At 38.3% G+C, this 19,530-nt stretch overlaps 1 protein-coding gene across 1 annotated transcript in view; it reads left to right on the top strand.

Moving 5' to 3' along the window:
• Nucleotides 1-7,569: 7,569 nt before the first annotated feature.
• Nucleotides 7,570-19,530, top strand: part of cntn5 (contactin 5) — a 71,644-nt gene continuing 59,683 nt past the window's right edge. The window contains exons 1-2 of the mRNA XM_037677634.1: nucleotides 7,570-7,669; nucleotides 11,063-11,266. Of these exons, the coding sequence (XP_037533562.1) occupies nucleotides 7,642-7,669; nucleotides 11,063-11,266 (232 nt within the window). The 5' untranslated portion in view covers nucleotides 7,570-7,641. The remainder of the gene's footprint in view (nucleotides 7,670-11,062; nucleotides 11,267-19,530) is intronic.

Raw genomic sequence — 19,530 nt, 5'->3', positions numbered from 1 at the left:
ATATATATATATATTATATATATATATTATATATATTGTGGGGCTTCGGGGTATGGATCCCCTGTGATAAACAAGAGACTACTATACTTTTTATATTGCTTTCTGCAAGTTTCATAATTTGTTTAGTGGTTCAGAAAATGTGTTGCTGTCAAGCACCCAAACACAATCACAGATAAAAACATTATCACCCACCTTTACCTTTATGATTATAGCGTCTTCCGGCTGTTATAAGAGTATTTCATATTAGCCCATGTTAAACAACATATTTGGTCTTTTTCAATTGGTGTATCGTAAAAATTTTAATTTTGCCATATTAAACATTTATTTGCAAGTTGTTTATGTTTAAAAATGAATAATATATTAAATTTAAGCTGTTAGGGTTGTGTAGTATTGGCTTGATTGAAGTCATGGGCTCATAACACCAGAAGATTTGAACAGTGCTGCTTTCTAACCTCTAGTTCTGAAATGTGTCTGGTCCAGCCTTCACATTGAGAACACTCCTGTTTTGTGCAAGAAAATAATTAGATTTCATGAGGGAAGCTTGGGTCAAAGGTCTCCATAATATATCCAGTGGTCATGCTCTAGGTTCCAAATACCTTTTAGCAGGATGCTTTTTTTCTCTTCCCACTATTTTGTTTTGAAATTCTGAGCCACTGAACTCACTCTTCGGCTGCTTTTTAGCCATGACTTTGAAGGCAGCAGGCAGAAAGGAGGCCTTCTGATCTTTTCCCCAAAGAGTTCTCTCCTCTCTGCAGACATGAGAGTGGCTGAATCTCAGGTATCGAGCCACTCCGAGCAGAACAGCAGTAATGAAATGTAAGAGTTACTTTGACTCGAGCATTGAAAGCTCCACACAGGTGCACCGCTCTGACATGTTCTGCAGGATCATTTGGTAATGTCCATTGACTGATTTCACGCTGACCTTGAAGGACGTGATTGAGCACCTGTTTTAACACTTGCTGTCAATTTTATCTGCACACCTCTGGATTTTAAACATTTATTCCGACACGTGTAGACTGTTATTTTTGAGGAAGTTGTAATGATCACCCTTTTTACCACATTATCTACCACAGTCAAATATGAAGCAAAAAAGGTTTTTGCTCATGTTTTTTCCTGTTGGTAAAATATCTCATGAATCACTCAGTGTATTTTAATGAAATTTACAGAATGTAATCATTGGGTTGACATCTACCACTCATTCACTTCTGGATTGAGGTCAATTCAAGATGGTTGCCACAGCCGTCTGACATTACACAACAACCAACAGCTGATTTGACATACAGTAGTCCCGCGCTACTTCACGGTTCGACTTGCGTGGACTCGCTCTTTTGCGTTTTTTCAAAATAAGAGTGGACATAACACACAACTGGCTGATGGATGGATGAGCTGCACAAGTAGCATGGATTGTTTATTTAAAATAAATAATTTTACATTCGTTATTTTAAATGATTTAGCACCTGTTGCACCTTTGTGCAGCCCACAGGTGCAGGGAGAAGCTCTTTCCTGCAGCAATGTGGTACTAGTCTCTGCTCGCTGCCATCCACACATTTCTGCTCCATGCTGCAGGGTTAACCCTTTGCTGTCCACTTGCACTGATCGACTTTTGTCTTCCAACTTAAAATTCAAAGTGTGTCGCATCAAAAAATTGTTATAATCACAAAATATAAAAGTGTTAAGTTATTTTTTAAATTATCTTAGAACCTCTTTGTTCAGTTGTTAGTGTAATTGATACAGAAGTAAATTTCTGCTCCGTGCTGCTGCAGCGTGAACTATTAACCCTTTCATGTCCTGCTGTGCTTCTCTTCTCTACAATTTAATAATAAATAAAAAAATTAATAAACAATCAACATTGTTTTTTTTATTTTTCATATTACAGTATTTAAATTTAAGTTGTTTATTTACACAGATGGAGGGAGATTTCGGAGTGAAACTTAAACTTGGACTACTGTATCCTTACTTTGCAGTTTTTCACTTATTGTGGGGGGCGTGGTCCCCTAAACCCCGTGATAAACGAGGGACTACTGTATATTGAGCAACAATTTGTTGTGATAGTAGGTCACAGAGGATAACGACACATAATCCAAGTGTTAACAGATCAACTGAAATGAAGCAAGATATTGCTGTCTTGAAATCCTGCTTTAGAATGTTGTTTTCAAGGTCTTATCAAAAGGCTATACTCAGGACAGACTACCTCATTATTGGGGGGGTTGGTAAACAAGGTGTTTTGAAGAGCATTATTTGAGGGGGTCATATAAGATGAAGTCAAATATAGTTGTAAATAAAAAGAAAATTAAACATTTGTTACAGTATTCATTTTTCTCCACCTGTCCTGCACTATGTATTTGTCTCTTTAAGGTACCTGCTGAGTCACATGATCATGTGACTTATAATATAAATATAATATAAAAATGTAAAACCATATAAACTCTAAGAACAGGTCTGACATGGATCCTTACACAATAATAAAGTCCTAAAGGAAACATTACTCACGACCACAGAGAGAGCAGAGCATAACTTCCAATGTTACCATGGAAACATATGAACAAAAACTCTGCTGCTGTCCCATTAAACATTTTAAATGTTTTCTGTGGGGCGAATAATTGTGAAAAGATGTCAATGTAGCCTACATCAAATATGGGTGTTTTCTTCGGTCTAAAGATGGTTTGGAACAGCGTTGAAGATAGTTTGGCTTGCATTAATACTTTTTTATTTGTGGTCATTGAATAATTGTTACTGATTTAATCTAATTTAAAGTGTAATCTGTTGCGAGAGGGACCTGGAAATTTAACCACACACAGGAGTGAAATAAAATGATTTATTTAAAGTTCTATCAGGAGGCAAAATGTCCTGAGGGGGAAAATCAACAGTAAACCTGCAGAGCTTGATCACGGGGGGAGGAAGGAGATGCAGACGCTGTGATGGCATCACCGGTGACCTGGAAGGTCCGACAAAACCTTTCCCTTCAGAGTAAGGAGCTTGGTTCTGAGGTTGTGGTAAAAAACAGGAGCATGGGTCATTCACAAAAAGTTCAGAAATATAACACAGGGGCTAGGCAAGAATTGGTGGAGAGGCAGAGCAAGGCTTGACGTCCAGATATCCGATGACTGAAGTAATCCGTCATGGGCAAAGCAATGGAGAGATCTTCATGGTCATGAAAATGGGTCAGGGACAAGACCAAGAACCCTGTATGCTTCAGTCCTGAGACAATCAGACAATCTAGCAGAGACTTGGCATGGATGGAGCGCTCATATAGAGCGGGCAACAGGTGATTGTGGCAGAGAAGTGTGCATGGCAGAGGGTAGAGAGCAGAGAGCATGACACAAAGCTCTAAATGAATACACATTAACAAGCAGAAAACAGGTCAAATAAATGACTCCACTAAATTAAACAAAAATATCCTTCAGATGCATTGGTTTGTTGTGGTGTCTGTCATAAATAATGAACTATTGAAATGTCAGTCCTTCTGATCAGGGATCCCTTCAAACGTTATAGAAATATTACTGTTGCCATCTACAAAAATATCAACTATTTTGGTCTGAGGAGAAGAAACGAATCAGAAAGTTTTCGCAGGGGATCCTCAGTCTCCTGTGTGAAAGGCAGGTATGTTCGCTGCTACATTAAGGAGGTTACAATACATGATGGTTTCACAAGAAACTAAATATTCCACCCCTCCAGTCTTCATGTACACTCTGATGTGTAGTGGGGGGGATTTTTCAGAGGCATAACTATATAATTTTTCCTATTTAAATGGTGGATATGGTGTCTTTCCTTTATATTGGGTAAAGGTACAGCTTCCTCAAATAATTTATTTGAAGGAGACAATCTTAGTTCTTCTCAAAATGCGCCCCCCAGCAAATTTTCACCCAAGTCTGTAACTCTGTAATTTGTCAATAAGAATATATATATTTAAAACTCTGCCATTAAAAGCAGTGGGCGATGAAGACATTAATATTAATTCATCTGAAGAACTGAATGCAAAGAAAACGTTTTGGTTGAATAAAAAAGTTTGGGATAGTTAGAATAATGTATGACCACCCCTACATCGTTCATTGTTCTCTTTGATTGCTCGACACCTACTTGATTTATTCCTCCTGAACATTTGACATGCTTAATAATTATAACAGCTGTACTAGACTTTTCACATGGCAATCAAACGGTGGTGTAGGTTTATGTAGGTGGCACTGATTTCTCTTCGATAACTAATTTATTTTCTACCTCCGTTGTAAAAACGGACCATCTTCTGCTTCCGGGCAAATATTTCCCAGGAAAGAAGTTTGTTTTAATGAGGATCTTAAACTGAATGTACTATACTGTAGTCTAAATTGTTATCATGCAATAACAGCTTATATGGAAGCACAGTGGAAACATTTCCAGGAGGAAATCAGTTCAATAGTTCTTAACTGTAAAACCTGTCTAAGAAGACTCTTGTTTGTTGTGCAGAATTGTTTAAGATAAGCAATTATCTGCAGTAACAGACCCTCCCAGCTGGTTGTTGCAGCAAAAGCAGTTATGGTGTGGATCCGCAGTCTTGTATCATTTTATTTGCGGCTTTGCTACCCATTAATTTCATGATAACCTCCATTTATCAACAGGCATCAATCTGAAAATCTGAAAGTAAAATTACATTAAAGGAATATGCTGATGATGGCATAAAGTTTGCGTTAAAATTTGAAAGTAAAATTTATTGTAGGAATTTGCACTGACTTAAAAACAGACAACTTTAATCCAATGAACAAAAATACAATCAGTAGCTTTGTGAACTCGCTCTGGTCATTTGTCAGCAAATAAAGAGAGCTTTTCACACACAGCGATATCTATGCAAAATATCAGAAGCAGATCAAGATGGCTGTAATACTAAAAAAAAAAAAAAAAAAAAGGATAAGATGACTTTTTAACATCTTTATTGTAGTATGAACCCAAATGTGTCTGTGCTTTAGGATGTTCATTATTCATTTATTCATGTTGGAGCTGGCTTGTTGTGAGCAGCTTGCGTGACACATCACACTCCAACCTGATACCAGTGAGAATGAGCAACTTGTCATTTAAAACATTGAAACAATATATTTTATTATTTTTTTTTAAGTTCCTAATTACCATTTGATATAGGTAATTTGTTTCTTCTTGTCTTTCAGCATAATTCTTCATGTTGAATCAGTGAAATGTCATTAGCACATGCAAAGGTTCAACTAAAACCTTAAAAATAAAACTTCTATTACCAGAACATCAAATTAAATGCAAACCAGTGCTGCATGAAATCCTTTAACATAAAGTCAATGAACCATCCTTATTAAATGTGGAGGGAATGTCAGTTTCCATGAGGAATAATTGCCCAACAGTTCAATGGTAATGGTCAAAGTCATGGAGGGAAAGTGAAGAAAGCTAAAAGACCTATCCATCTATCCATCCATTATCTTCCGCTTTTTCCGAAGTCAGGTCGCGGGGGCAGCAGCTTGAGCAGGGAGGCCCAGACAACTCTATCCACAGCCACCTCTTCTAGCTCTTCAGGGGGAACCCAAGGCATTCCCAGGCCAACCGAGAGACATAGTCTCTCCAGTGTGTCCTGGGTTTTCCTCGGGGTCTCCTCCCAGTCGGACATGCTCAAATCACCTCCCTAGTGAGGCGCTCAGGGAGCATTCTCTCCCAGATAACTGAACTTCTCACCTTGTCTCTAAGGGAGAGTCCAGCTACCCTCTGGAGGAAACTCATTTCAACCACCTGTATTCGCAATCTCATTCTTTCTGTCACTACCCAGAGCTCGTGACCATAGGTGAGGGTAGCCATAGACCGACTGGTAAACAGAGAGCTTTGCCTTACAGCTCAGCTCTCTCTTCACCACAACAACTGGTACAGAGTCCACAATACTGCAGATGCTGCACCAATCCGTCTGTCAATCTCACATTCCATTCTTCCCTCACTCGTGAACAAAACCTCAAGATACTTGAACTCCTCCACTTAAGGCAGAACTTCACCCTCGACCTGAAGACATCAATCCACCATTTTCTGGTTGAGGACCATGGCCTCAGATTTGGAGGTACTGATTCTCATCCTAGCCGCTTCACACTCTGCTGTGAACTGCTCCAGTGAGAGCTGAAGATCACGGCATGATGACGCTAACAGGACCACACCATCTGCAAAGGGCAGTGATGGAATCCTGAGGCCACCGAACCGGAAACCCTCTGCCCCATGGCTGCACCGAGAAATTCTGTCTATAAAAAGTATTAACAGAATCGGTGACAATGGGCAGCCCTGGTGGAGTCCAACTCCTACCCTGAAGGGGTCCAACTTACTACCGGCAATGTGAACCAAACTCTTGTACCGCTTGGACCGAACAGCCCGTAGCAACGAGCCCCCAATCATATCCTCACGGACCTACTTACTTACTTACTTACTTACTTACTTACTTACCTACTTACCTACCTACTTAGTTACTTAATTGCCTACTTACTTACTTAATTACCTACTTACTTCATGCTTACTTACCTATTTACCCACCTACTTACTTACCTACCTACTTACTTACTTACTTATTTACCTACTTACTTACCTACTTACTTACTTACTTACTTACCTACCTACTTAGTTACTTACTTGCCCACTTACTTACTTAATTACCTACTTACTTACCTATTTACCTACCTACTTACTTACCTACTTATTTACCTACCTACTTACTTACTTACCTACTTACTTACCTACTTACTTACTTACCTACTTACGTACTTACCTACTTACTTACTTACCTACTTACTTGCCTACTTACTAACTTACCTACTACTTACCTACTTACTTACCTACTTATTTACTTACTTACCTACCTACTTAGTTACTTACTTACCTACTTACTTACTTACTTACTTACCTACCTATTTAGTTACTTACTTACCTACTTACTTACTTACTTACTTGCCTACCTACTTAGTTACTTACTTGCCTACTTACTTACTTAAATGCCTACTTACTTACTTCCTACTTACTTACCTACTTATGTACCTATTTACTTACCTACCTACTTACTTACTTACTTACTTACTTACTTACTTGCTTACCTACTTACATAATTGTTCAGCTCATCATCACATTAAGTGAAAATCCTTGTAGTGAATTAGCATATAAAAGCTCTGAAGCTTGGGTGGGCATGCACACTGATTATTGCACCAACTACTGTCTTCTCAAATTGTCTGTTTTTGCTAAAAATCCTCCATTGTTAGTTTTTTTTAGAAAAATAATTGAATGGAAAACACATAAGAAAAATAAGAACACCTTTTATTTAACTGATGAGCAAAAGCAGAATAAGGAACTTATAATGGATTGTAGCTGTGCAATCAATCAGTTCACAAACAAATCTCTGAGCAACTTTTGAGTGTAGATTGAAAGACATTTCTTTTTTTTTTTACATCCCTCATCAACTTATTTTAAGGTTCTCTGCAGAGATAACAACAAGCACTTTAAAAAAAACAGAGGCAGCTTAAAGATGGGCTGGCTTTTGTGGTAAACCGTTTTTTGAAACTGGATATGATAAACACATACGATTTTCCCGTCTTGCTAAGAAAGCTATTTGTGCTTGCCATTCCAGACCTCGGCGCTTTCACTACTCGAACCCGAGGTGGGGTTTCTGTGCGTGAAGGTCAAGGTGTGGTGCTCATGTGCACCCCTCCACCTCATTCACAAGGTAAGAGTCCACAATTCATGAAAATGCTCAAAACGAATACACCATCTTCCTCACTTGACTAAACTGTTCATCATATATTCTAGAACAGAAGGTAATGCTCCTTTTATAAGTGCCAAGGTAAATGACTGGCTTTTAAAAAATGTATTGCTTTATATTTCAATCATTTTTTTTTTTATGTCCATTCTCTCGTTTGTTCATCCATTCCGCTCAGATGAAGAGTGTGATGAGTTATGGCGATGGCAGAGGCAGAGCACAGATTCTCAAAGATCATTTTTCTTGGATCATTAAAGAAGGAATGGAATGTGACAAAGCCAATTACTTCACATAAACAAAGAATAGGCCTGTTTTTTAATGGCATATCTTAAAAATCCTTGTCTGCTCTCAACCTCTTCTGCAAAACGTCAAACATGAAGTTTTGCGAAAAGCTCCTACCATTTAACACATACACATTACATAACGCTGTAAAAGTTGATAGTAAAATAGAGAATTAAACTTATTCACACATGTATTTGTGATAATGTTCAATGCTTGTCAAATTAAATTATTGCGTGTGATTCTGATTTTACGCAAGTGAAAACTGTCAAATTTTTTTTATATATAAAACTACAAAAGTCAGATGAGATGGCCACAGTCACATGGGTTCACATTTTATTTACTTTTCAAATGATTCAAATTGGGATTGACATGTAATAAAACTCTGACACAGGGACATGGCGGTGTAAAATGATAGCAGCATGATGGAATTATAGATTTTCTGCCATCTGTAGTTTGTTGCAGCCTTTTCTCCTATCACCTATATTTGATTCAGGTTTGGCTCACAGCAGCACGGTGAAGGACCTTCGTGTTGCGTTGCTTGCATTACGTTGACCAGCAAGATCAATGCTTAATACAAAAATATATAAAAATACACAAACACAAAAAACTTTGTCAAAAGTGCAGTTGTGGACTGTCGGAATAGTTTTTTTCATTGCAATTTAGTATTTACTGTCCACAAAGTTATAGTTGTTAATTTCCCCATCCCTATAATTGTTTATACTATTAATTTCCCATTTATGGATATTAGTAGAAAACAAAAATAATAAGAACATTTAAAGTGCCATTTTATTACCTATTGGTTTTACTAAATATTTTTTTTATTTTTTATTTTTTTGTATAAATGGTGTCTTTTTTTAATTTTATTTTTAGATTTTTTCACTTGCAGATGTTTTGCGTGACTAGTTGCCACTTTTGTGTTTATAAATGACAACCCTGCAACAAGTCGTTGAGCTTTTTATTACAGTGCTCTGCTTTCAGGCTTACAGATGGAACTCCAAATCACAATAAATGATTAGTGCTATTCATTTATTCATAAGGAATTTAAAAAATACATCTGCAACAGCTAAAGTTATTTTTCTTAAATAACACAGGGATAAGTTCTCCCACTTTGGTGGGTGTTGGGATGAGTCAGAGCATGTCACAATTAAAATGTGTTTATTTGTATTTTTGAGGACAAATAAATAAACCTTGTTTGTGGTAAATTGTCTGTGGGTGGATTCAGAGACAATAACATGTATCTTAATTAGTGAAGTTTAATAACTGAAAAATGATCTGTAGTATGTGTGAGATGACGTTTTGTTGTTTGTTGTTGTTGTTTCTTTTTGTTTTGTTTTTACTACTTAAACTATAAAATTGTTTTTTTTTTTGTTTTAAAAATTGTGTTAATTATTAGGCAACTTTCAATTTTTTATTTACAAGAAAGACCTGATTTTAACAAAAAGTGATGACAACAGTAGACAATCATAAAAGAAAGTATACAAATTGAGAAGAACAAGTGAAAGGACATTGTATTAATAAAACAAAACAAAAACAGCTAGGTTGCAAGGTGATGTAGAAAACTAAAAACAGGAACATGTCTGCATTGGGGGTTTTTTTCCCAGAAACTTAGCAGATGTTTGAAGTTACTTCGAGAGGTCAAGGTTGAGAGCTTCAGATCTTTTTGCAAGATATTTCAAGAAACAGGAGTGGAGTAGGAGAAGGCCCTACATACATACATACACATCATAAACAGTCAGAAACATTGTGCATATACTGTAATTTCAAAAGGCTACCCAGCATGCCTTGCAGCTCACAGTCTCTGGGACTCTCTCACAGAGAGAACATTGTGAGTTTTGGAAAAAAAAATAGAAGAAAGTTAAACAGAGGTGCAGCTTGGCTTTGATCTGGGGCCAACAGAACCACATCATCTGCAAAGAGCAGAGAAGGAATCATGAGACCACCGAACTGGACTCCCTCTGCCCCCTGGCTGCACCGAGACATTCTGTCCATAAAAGTTATGAACAAAATCTGTTACAACAGGCAGCCTTTACAGAGCCTAACTCCCACCCTGAAGGCAGCCGACTTACTGCCGGCAATGAGAACCAAACTCTCGCACTCCCACTTGTATAGGGGCCTAATAACCTGTAGTAAAGGGCCCCCAATACCATACTCATGGAGCACCCCGCACAATGTATCCCAAGGAACATGGTCAAATGCCTTGTCCAAGTCCACCAAACACATGTAAACTGGATGGGCTAACCCCCATGACCTCTCAAGGACTCTAGTGAGAGTGAAGAGCTGGTCCAGTGTTCCACAGCCAGGACGAAACCCGCATTGTTCATCCTAGATCTGAGGTTCGACCAGTGATCACACTCGCTTCTCCTGGACCCCTGAATAGACCTTACCAGGGGGGTTAAGGAGAGTGACGCCCTATAACTCAAGCACACCCTACGGTCCCCCTTTTTGAAGAAGGAAACCACTACCCCAGCACTACCTCCATTGTCCACACAATGTTGCAAAGGCGTTTCAACCAAGACAGCCCCACAACATCCAGAGCTTTAAGGAAATCAGGGCGGATCTTGTCCATCCCCAGAGCCCTGCCACCTCAGAGTTTTTTAACCACCTCGGCTATCTCAGCCATGGTCATAGACGGACCACCCTGAAATTCCCCGACTCAGCTTCCTTCATGGAAGACATGCCGGTGGGACTGAAATGGTCCGAGAAGTATTCCTTCCACCTCCCAATGCCATCACTGGTTGAGGTCAACAGCACCCCACCTTCACTGAACACAGTGTTAGTAAAGCATAGTAGAAAAGTACTAAAGTACACTACAATAGTAAAGTAATAGTAGCAGTACAGTAGTAGTACTGTAGTAAAGTACAGTAGAAATGACTTTATATTAGAGAACATTTTCCCACAACCCATTCTGTTTCTTTCTTTGTTTGTTTGTTTGTTTTTTTACTGTGCACACATTTTACAGGCTATATATATATATTACTGTAAAATACAGAGCATAACTTTTACAAACACCAGGTCAGCAATCAAAACATCTATATGGCATATAATATAATATATACATGTCCTTCCATCTTTTTGCAGAGACTATCTACAGTTGGGTGTTTAATGAGTTTCCCTCGTTTGTTGCTGAGGACAGTCGGCGCTTCATCTCGCAGGTCACGGGGAACCTGTACATCTCCAAGGTGCAGCCCTCAGATGTTGGAAGCTACATCTGTCTGGTGAAGAACATGGTGACAAATGCAAGGGTGCTGAGCCCCCCAACTCCTCTGACACTTAAAACTGACGGTGAGGATCCCATGGTTTCAATTATTTACACCGTTGCTGAGTTTTCTCTCTCCTTATCGGATCTGATTGCACAGCAGGTTTTCCTGAGGTCTGTTAAAGTTTTAGCTTTTATTGATTAGCTTTAGTACAGATGAAAATCTAAAAATCAATATTATATTATGCTTTTGCACTGCTTTATGTCTTAATGCATTTTCGAGATTTTTTTTTTTTTTGTTTGTTTGGATCCTGCTTACTCCTCAAGGTGCTTGGAATACCATGCCCAATGTAAATAGATAGTGAGCGATGTTTTAATGTTAGTGCGGGGAGTCTTTGCTCACAATGTGCTTTCGTAAAACTGGCCATCAGGGAAATCAGTTTCCTGCATAAAATTAACTGAATCAATGGCCCTTGCAGCGGATGGGAGTTTGGGCTTTTATTTCTGCCTCTGAGGAGCCACGCTGCCAAGCTGTCTGTTGGATACAGGCATGAGCATTACCTCCAGGCATTTTACCTTTGACTCTAAAAAGAAATGCCCATCACATTACACCCGTGTCTGTCATTCTACAGGTTTTTTTTTTAAACTTCATAAAATACTTGAAGCTATTAAATGCTCTTTGCATTCTGATTTTTTTTTTTTTTTTTTTTTTTTTTTATGTTGCAACAGGATTACATTCCTTCCAGCAAGTTTGTTGCTCTTTAATTGCGTAACCCAGTTTGAAGTCAGCCTGTGAGACATGCAGAATACTTTGCATATAATCAAGCTAAAATAGCCGTCTCACAGTAAACCAGCTGCAGCACACAGTCAGGACATGCGGTCAGTCAAGCTCTTTAATGTGCAGAAAAAAATGTTGTTGTTGGCTTTATTTTTTTCATTAAGTGGAGAAAAGGAAATTAATTTTGCAGCATCGGTGGGATATGTTTGTGCAAAATGCTCATCCCTTAATAACTAATGATTTGTTTACATTTAAAAGCAAATATTTGAGCCTCTTCCAAACCGTGCCTTGCAATAAAAGCAAGGTGTTAGAATAAATGAATCCTTCACACTTTGTAGTTATTTCAATTATTTTAGAAGGTAAAAAAAAAAAGGATGTTTTGAAAAAGTAACTTCAAATGTTTACAGTGCCTTTTTAAAAAAGTATTCACCTCCTTAGATGTCCCATGCTCTTATCGCTGTCAAAAAATCAATCATGGTCAATATAAGTTGGATTTTTCTTCTTGAACATTAAAAAAAAAATCTTCAAATTCAAAATGAAATCAAAATTTTAGAAGTAATACCAATTTTAAAAAAACAAAAAACGTGTAAAATAAGTGATTGCATGAAAATGTACCCTATTTAAAGTGATTCCTATGAGAAAAGAAAAAAAAAGATTGAAAAGTACACGTCGGGGACGGACTATAGAAATTGTGTAACTCTACCAAGAACAGGCTGTCCTCATAAACTGAGTGACCGTGCAAGAATAGAGAGATATGAAGATGTTTGTGTGACCACTCTGAAGGAGTAACAAGCTTCAGCAGGTAAGACGTGAGAGACTGTGCCTACAACTGTTGCACAGGTTCTTCTCCAGTCTGACATTGATGGGAGACTGGCAATAAGTAAGTTACTCCAGTCAAAACTCATATTGAATGTAACCAACCAAGACAAAATGTAGGTGCATGTATCAAGAGTTTTTGAGAAACTGTATAGGTAACCAACGGTTGTTGCACCGTTACTCAGGTTGTGGGGACGTGTCCTATTTTGCCCTTTCCCCATCCAGTAGAGGCAGATGGTTGTCTAATTTCTGAACATGGTGATGCTGGAGTTTTCTTCCAATTAAATGGGAGTTTTTTTTCCTTTTCACTGCTGCCTGTGTCTTGCTCAGAATGAAAGATTGTGACAAAGTGGATATTAAATAGTCAATAATTGGCTTTTTTTTTAATGTGTGTAAATATGTTGTAAAGAACCCTGAGACCCATTTTGTTTTGAATCGGTGCTTTATGAACAAACTGAGATGGATAGAACTAGCTGTTTTGGTCCTTTTAAGGGCAGCATGGTGGCACAACTGGTAGAGCTGCTGCCTCTCAGCGAGAAGGTTGCTGGTTAAAATCTCGGTCCGGGGTCCTTTCTGGGTGGAGTTTGTGTGTTCTGTCTGTACATGCCTGGGTTTTCTCCGGGTACTCCGATTTCCTACCACAGACCAAAAACATGCATGTTAGGCTGATTGGTAACTCTAAATTGTCCCTAGGTGTGAGTGAGAGAGCGAATGGTTGTTTGTCTCGTTTGTCTCGATATGGCCCTGTGATGGACTGGTGACATGTCTAGGGTGTACCCCACCCCTCGCACAGTGATTGCTGGACATGGGCACCAGCGACCTCCGTGACCCAAAATGGAAGAAACAGGTTAAAGATAATAGATGGATAGTCCTTTTACCATACATATATTGTTGTCACCAGTTCAAAGTACACACACCCACACACATATATAAATGTGTGTGTGTATACACATATACCCCCCCCCCCCACACACACATATATATATGTATATTATTAAAAAAGTCCACTATAATATCTTTGACCAGATTATTATTGCTGCTAAAAAAAAAGTGAAAGTCCAACTTTATAATAAAAAAATATATATTTTATTGTCTAAATGTGTTTGATGAACACCACAAAATAGGTGGAGAATATTTAAAACACACAAGATGAAGGATTTGCTGCAAAAGAAACACAAGTCTGACTGTGTGTGTTAGTAAGATAAGATAAGAACATATGTGTATGTGTTTGTGGGCAAGTGTGTGCGCATATATATAATCCATAAATCTGCTGTGATTTGATGTATTTGTATTTGCAAAAGTAATTACTCTCCTTGTGAAATCATAAATTGTTGAATATTTTGGAAAGCTAACTTCACTTTGCCCCTTCACACGCAGGCCCGATGACCTTATTGCTTAAATAGAGTCATTACCCACAAAACAGGGAACAGTGGTAAACCTTTCCAGTATCCTGATGCGTGCTCAGTAATCCTGGTAGAAAAATCTAAAAAAGTTAAGTCTGGTCCTCTGGACATTCAAAAGACAAGAACAAAAAAAAAAGTGAAAACTTTTAGTCTTTCATCCGAAAGACTTCTTCAGTCTGAGGTGCTGTATTCAGCTCGGTCTTATAAATAGCACCTTCTCGTAGTGGATCAACCAGTTTGCTGCTGACAACCAAAACCAGCTGCTCACATGATTAAACCTTTCCAGTAGTGTCCGGAAGAAGAAAAATACTCTAAGTGTGCACTGGCTGGAGATCCCATAAGAAGTTGAAACAACATCTAAAGCACTTTGGGCCACACTTGTCTCAGATTTAATCAGATTCATATTCAACAATAAGAAAGAGACAAAGTGTAAAAATGGTCTCTGTGAGAGAGATCCAAGACCAAAAGCCTCTGCTGACCAACAACACACAAACAAAACTACTAAACAAATCCTGTCTCACATTTGCTGAGTTTTGGGAAAGTATCTTGTGGGCTGACAAGAGAAAAGTGAAACGTTTTGGAACTTGTAAAACTACTGCTGCATTTCAGAAAAACAACAGTCAAACATGAAGGTGGTAAAAGGGTTGTGAGCTCAAACATACAGGTAGATATTCCTTTTCTTTCATTCCTATAGCACAATTACTGCCTTTACTATAAATGTCCTCAAATGACTAGATTCCTTATATATATATATATATATATTTGATTGGATGATGGGTGACCCTTCTGTCCTCTGCAACACAACATGATCAGATTAAATCTCGACACCTGTAAGTCCATGTTGCCAAAAACTGCCTTGGCCACTTTTGCTTCTCGTATCTCGTGATGCTCAGCAGCCTTCTGTTTTTTTAAATTTGGTGTGAAAATTCTGCAGATTGTATTGGCACACCTTGCAGTAATCACCCAAATGTTCCAGTGCTGTCTGCTCCCTTCACTCATTGGAGTCTTATAAATTGGCCACCACAATCTGTGCTTCAGTAAAAACTGAGCGATCATAACACAACAGACAGTTCAAGCTGGATCTGCGTGTGAATCGCCACTGCTGGCTCCAACTCTGGTTCTGTTCATCAAAACAAGCATCTGGGCTCCATTATACTCTGCTGGAGGCCAGTGATTGTCAAGTTGCAATCCAACCTGAGCAGAGCGGTGCTAAACAATGAGCTCCAGAATAATACTTTGTTTTCACGTGTCTAAAATAACATATGTGCTATTTCTTCACTGTTAAATGAAGAAAGACGTGTATATATATATATATATATATATATATATATATATATATATATATATTAGGTGCAACATCACACAGTTTTAATTTGTACTCTTACCTTCTGTTTTTTCATTTTTGTAATCTATTTTGATTACAATAAAATGATTAAGTCCTTTTTATGTCAAGCTGAATCCAGTTAGTCAGCATAAAAATATTGGTTTTACAAAAATGTGTGTTGGTAGCTCATACAGATCTACAACTTATTCTCTAAGAGTGAACACTTAGTATGTGTAAGATCTGTGTTTGAAATGTTACCATTAAATATTAGAATCAACTCTTTATGTTTGTTAAGCAGAATATCTCATGAGGCACTGGTTGGATTTGAATAAAATCCTGAGCAAAATAATCACTCTGTGTGCACATCACTGCCACCTAACTTTAGAAAACAGGCAAGAACTCATCCACTTGTGTAGATATTGAGCTATAATTTTGTGTGGTTGTAGCCGAGTGCAGTCCCCGATGTAAAAAAAACCTTTAGGGCAACTTTTGGATGAATTTTTTGTTTAACTCTTACCAACTGTTGGCATCAAACCGATGTTTTTAGCAAACATTTTATAAACCAGTTGACAGACTTCAAGTTCAAGCCAATTTTATTATCATTCGCATCACATGTGGTACATGAGGTGGAATGAAATTATATACTCAAGGTCCCAGTTACACCGAACAATAGCAAAAATATAACGTGTAAAAAGAAACAGTATTCAAGGGTCTAAGATATACACTGCATGCGCGTAGCCAGGGGGGGTTCGGGGGGTTCGAACGAACCGCCCACTTTGCCAATGAAGTCCCACCTACAACTCCCGCGAGATATAGAACACATTGACCTTGACAGAGTTGTTGATGTGTTTGCAAACAAACACTCGAGGAGGATGGAGCTGGACTCACTTGTCTATCCAGAGATATAAGATGTTGGACAAAACTGTCTTATGCATTGTAAAAAAAAAAAAGGTTTTGCAAAACTACATTTGTCTTGAGAAATTTTAATCTTACTCTATAGTGTCATTTTTTTATGTGTAGATGTGGATTGTATTGTATTTTTCAATTCATTAATTTCATTCATAAAAAACAATGTCTAACAAAGCAAAGTAAAAAGATGAGTTATTTTTGCAATTGAAGTAATGTTATTATTTGCGGGCTTAGTTTGCATTTATGTTGTTAGAGTTAAGGAGTGGTACTGTGCCTTTAAGAGGATGACGTCTTTCATTCTTCTTCGGTGTTTTTTTTTTTTTTTTGTGTATGTTCGGGCGGGACTCGGGAGTACCGAAGTGTTCGTTCGTGTCTGGGATGAGTTCTGAATAGAAGACTGGACACACACACGCTATTCCCCTCTCAGTGTGTTGCTCTTTCTCCACTCACAACCGCCTATTTGGTAACACAGATTTACCTCACACAGCAGTGTTTTAACTAGCTAGCTAATTAGCTTGTTTACACATTTGAAGTTATGTGTACCACCGCCAATGAACCAATCAGAGTAGTCCTACAGGTCCACTTTTTCTTCAAACGAACCGCCCCTCATAAAATCCTGGCTACGCCTATGCACTGAGATACGCTAAACGAACACCAAACGGTACGCCAAAAGTTCTAAGATAGATGCTAAACACTAATAAAGTAAAACAATATGGAGTAACAACAGCAGCCCGAACATGAGTCTTTGGTGAGCAGATGGGTATGAATGAATACAGCAGCATGAGATCAGCAGCATGGATAATCAGCAGCACAGATAAGACACATAACACCAATTAAAGTTGCATTACAGTGATAGATATATATTTTTTAACCTTACAGTGATTATCCTGATTAGGGATTTATGAGTCTAACAGCCTCATGGTAGAAGCTTTTCCTCAGTCTAGTGGTTCTACACTTAATGCTCCTCAACCTTCTGCCTGAGGGGAATGAGGCAAAAAGTGTGTGTGCTGGGTGAGTGGGGTCCTTCATGATGCAGCTGGCCCTCTTCCTGCATCTGGAGGTGTAGGCGAGGCTGACTCCAACAGACTTCTGTGCAGCCTTCACCACTCTCTGCAAAGCTTATCTTTCTGCAGCTGTGCAGCCTCCATGCAACACGTTGATGCTGGAGCACAGGATGCTCTCCACTGCACACCTCTAGAAGGAGGTGAGGGCTGAGCTTCCCAGTCCAGCTCGTCTCAGCCGTCTGAGGAAGTAGAGTCTCTGATGAGCTTTCTTGATCAGGCTGGTAGTTTTGTTGCCCCAGCTGAGGTTGTCGTTCAGGTGTACACCCAGGTACTTGAAACTGGAGAACAGTTCCACTGCAGATCCTCATGTTCAGGGGGTTAGTGTTAGGTGCGTTTGCTCCGTCTGAAAACCACAACCATCTCCTTCATCTTCTTCCCACTGATGTGAAGGTTGTTCTTCCTGTACTAGATATCCAGGTGTTCCACCTCCTGCCTGTAGCTGGAGTCATCATTGTTTGTGATGCATCCCACCACCGCTGTATCATCTGCAAACATTACAATATGACAGCCTGGATGGGTCGGTGCACAGTCATACGTGAGCAGAGTAAACAGGAGGGGGCTCAACACACAGCCCTGAGGGGAGCCAGTGTTGAGGGTTATGGTGGAGGAGGAGAAGTTGTGTATCTTCACACACTGCGGTCTGTTTAAAAAGTTCAGGACCCAGTTAAATGTGGAGGGGCTTAGTCCTAGTATGAGTAGTTTGTCCATCAGTGTCATTTCATCATCAGGTCCATTTCAATGAAATTCTCAGAAATGAAATATTGCACTGACAACTACATCTGTTTATTTTTTGGAGTTAACCCAGTTTTAAAAAAATGGTCATTGCAGCTAATTAACCTTAGCTTACACAAAAGTGGCAACACCTACTGGATTTTACATATAATGAGCTAAACTTTGTACGGTAGTAGCTGATAGTCATTCTCAACACAAACACCAAGTGTTAACAGGTATTGTAATATTAGATGTGATGATAATTTTAAGATTTGGCCTCAATTGATACAATTTGTAATTTTTAAAAACAAGATGACTTGGTTCTAAAACATGATATGCAATCCTTCAAGGAATGCTAGTATTTTAAGTGCTGTATTGTAAAAATGTCAAGATTTCTGCTAAAGTATTAAACTATTCTGAAGAGTCATTGCACCTGTTTCAGTACACAAAAGCTTTTAATATATTTTTAGGGGGGGGGGGGGATATGAATGATGACATTTACCAAATCTGAGTTGTTACCTTTTTTAAGCTTTGTTTGGAGCCATAATCTTTGGAAGTGCTGGAGTAAACCTTGCAGATATTTTTGGTTATAATGAGTGGGTGAATAATATGGAAATTATTCTGAATAAGTACCACTTGTAATATTTGGGTGCAGCTACATAGCTCCTGGAAAGCAGACTGAACCCTGGATTTGTTTTATCTTTTGGTCCCAGATAAGTAGTGAGGTTATTAGTATGGTTTCAGCACCAGGACATTCAGGTTGACTTGAGATATTTCCTCCCTCTGAGCAGGCGGTGATATAAGCGAGGTATAATGTTTTCATAAGTTTGCCTTCATGCAGGTATACTTTTTATTCAGTAAATTAATATTGAAATATCTATATGAAATGGATTTTTCCTGGAATCAGACATATTAAGTATTTTTACGTCATATCTCATGAGTATGCAGCTGTTGTTACCTGGCAATAGCAGAGACGTCTTATTATACTGTAAGTTTTCTTATGGCATTTTAATGTTATCTTTATATGTTATCTATCTATCTATCTATCTATCTATCTATCTATCTATCTATCTATCTATCTATCTATCTATCTATCTATCTATCTACCTACCTATCTATCTATCTATCTATCTATCTATCTATCTATCTATCTATCTATCTATCTATCTATCTATCTATCTATCTATCTATCTATCTATCTATCTATCTATCTATCTATCTCTATCTCTATCTCTATCTCTATCTCTATCTCTATCTCTATCTCTATCTATCTCTCTCTCTATCTCTCTATCTCTCTATCTCTCTCTCTCTCTCTCTCTCTCTCTCTCTCTCTCTCTCTCTCTCT

This window comes from Nematolebias whitei, chromosome 6 (genome assembly GCF_014905685.2).
Source record: "Nematolebias whitei isolate Nwh7 chromosome 6, NemWhi1, whole genome shotgun sequence".
Lineage (NCBI taxonomy): Eukaryota > Metazoa > Chordata > Actinopteri > Cyprinodontiformes > Rivulidae > Nematolebias > Nematolebias whitei.
This window is presented reverse-complemented; position numbering and strand designations above follow the sequence as displayed.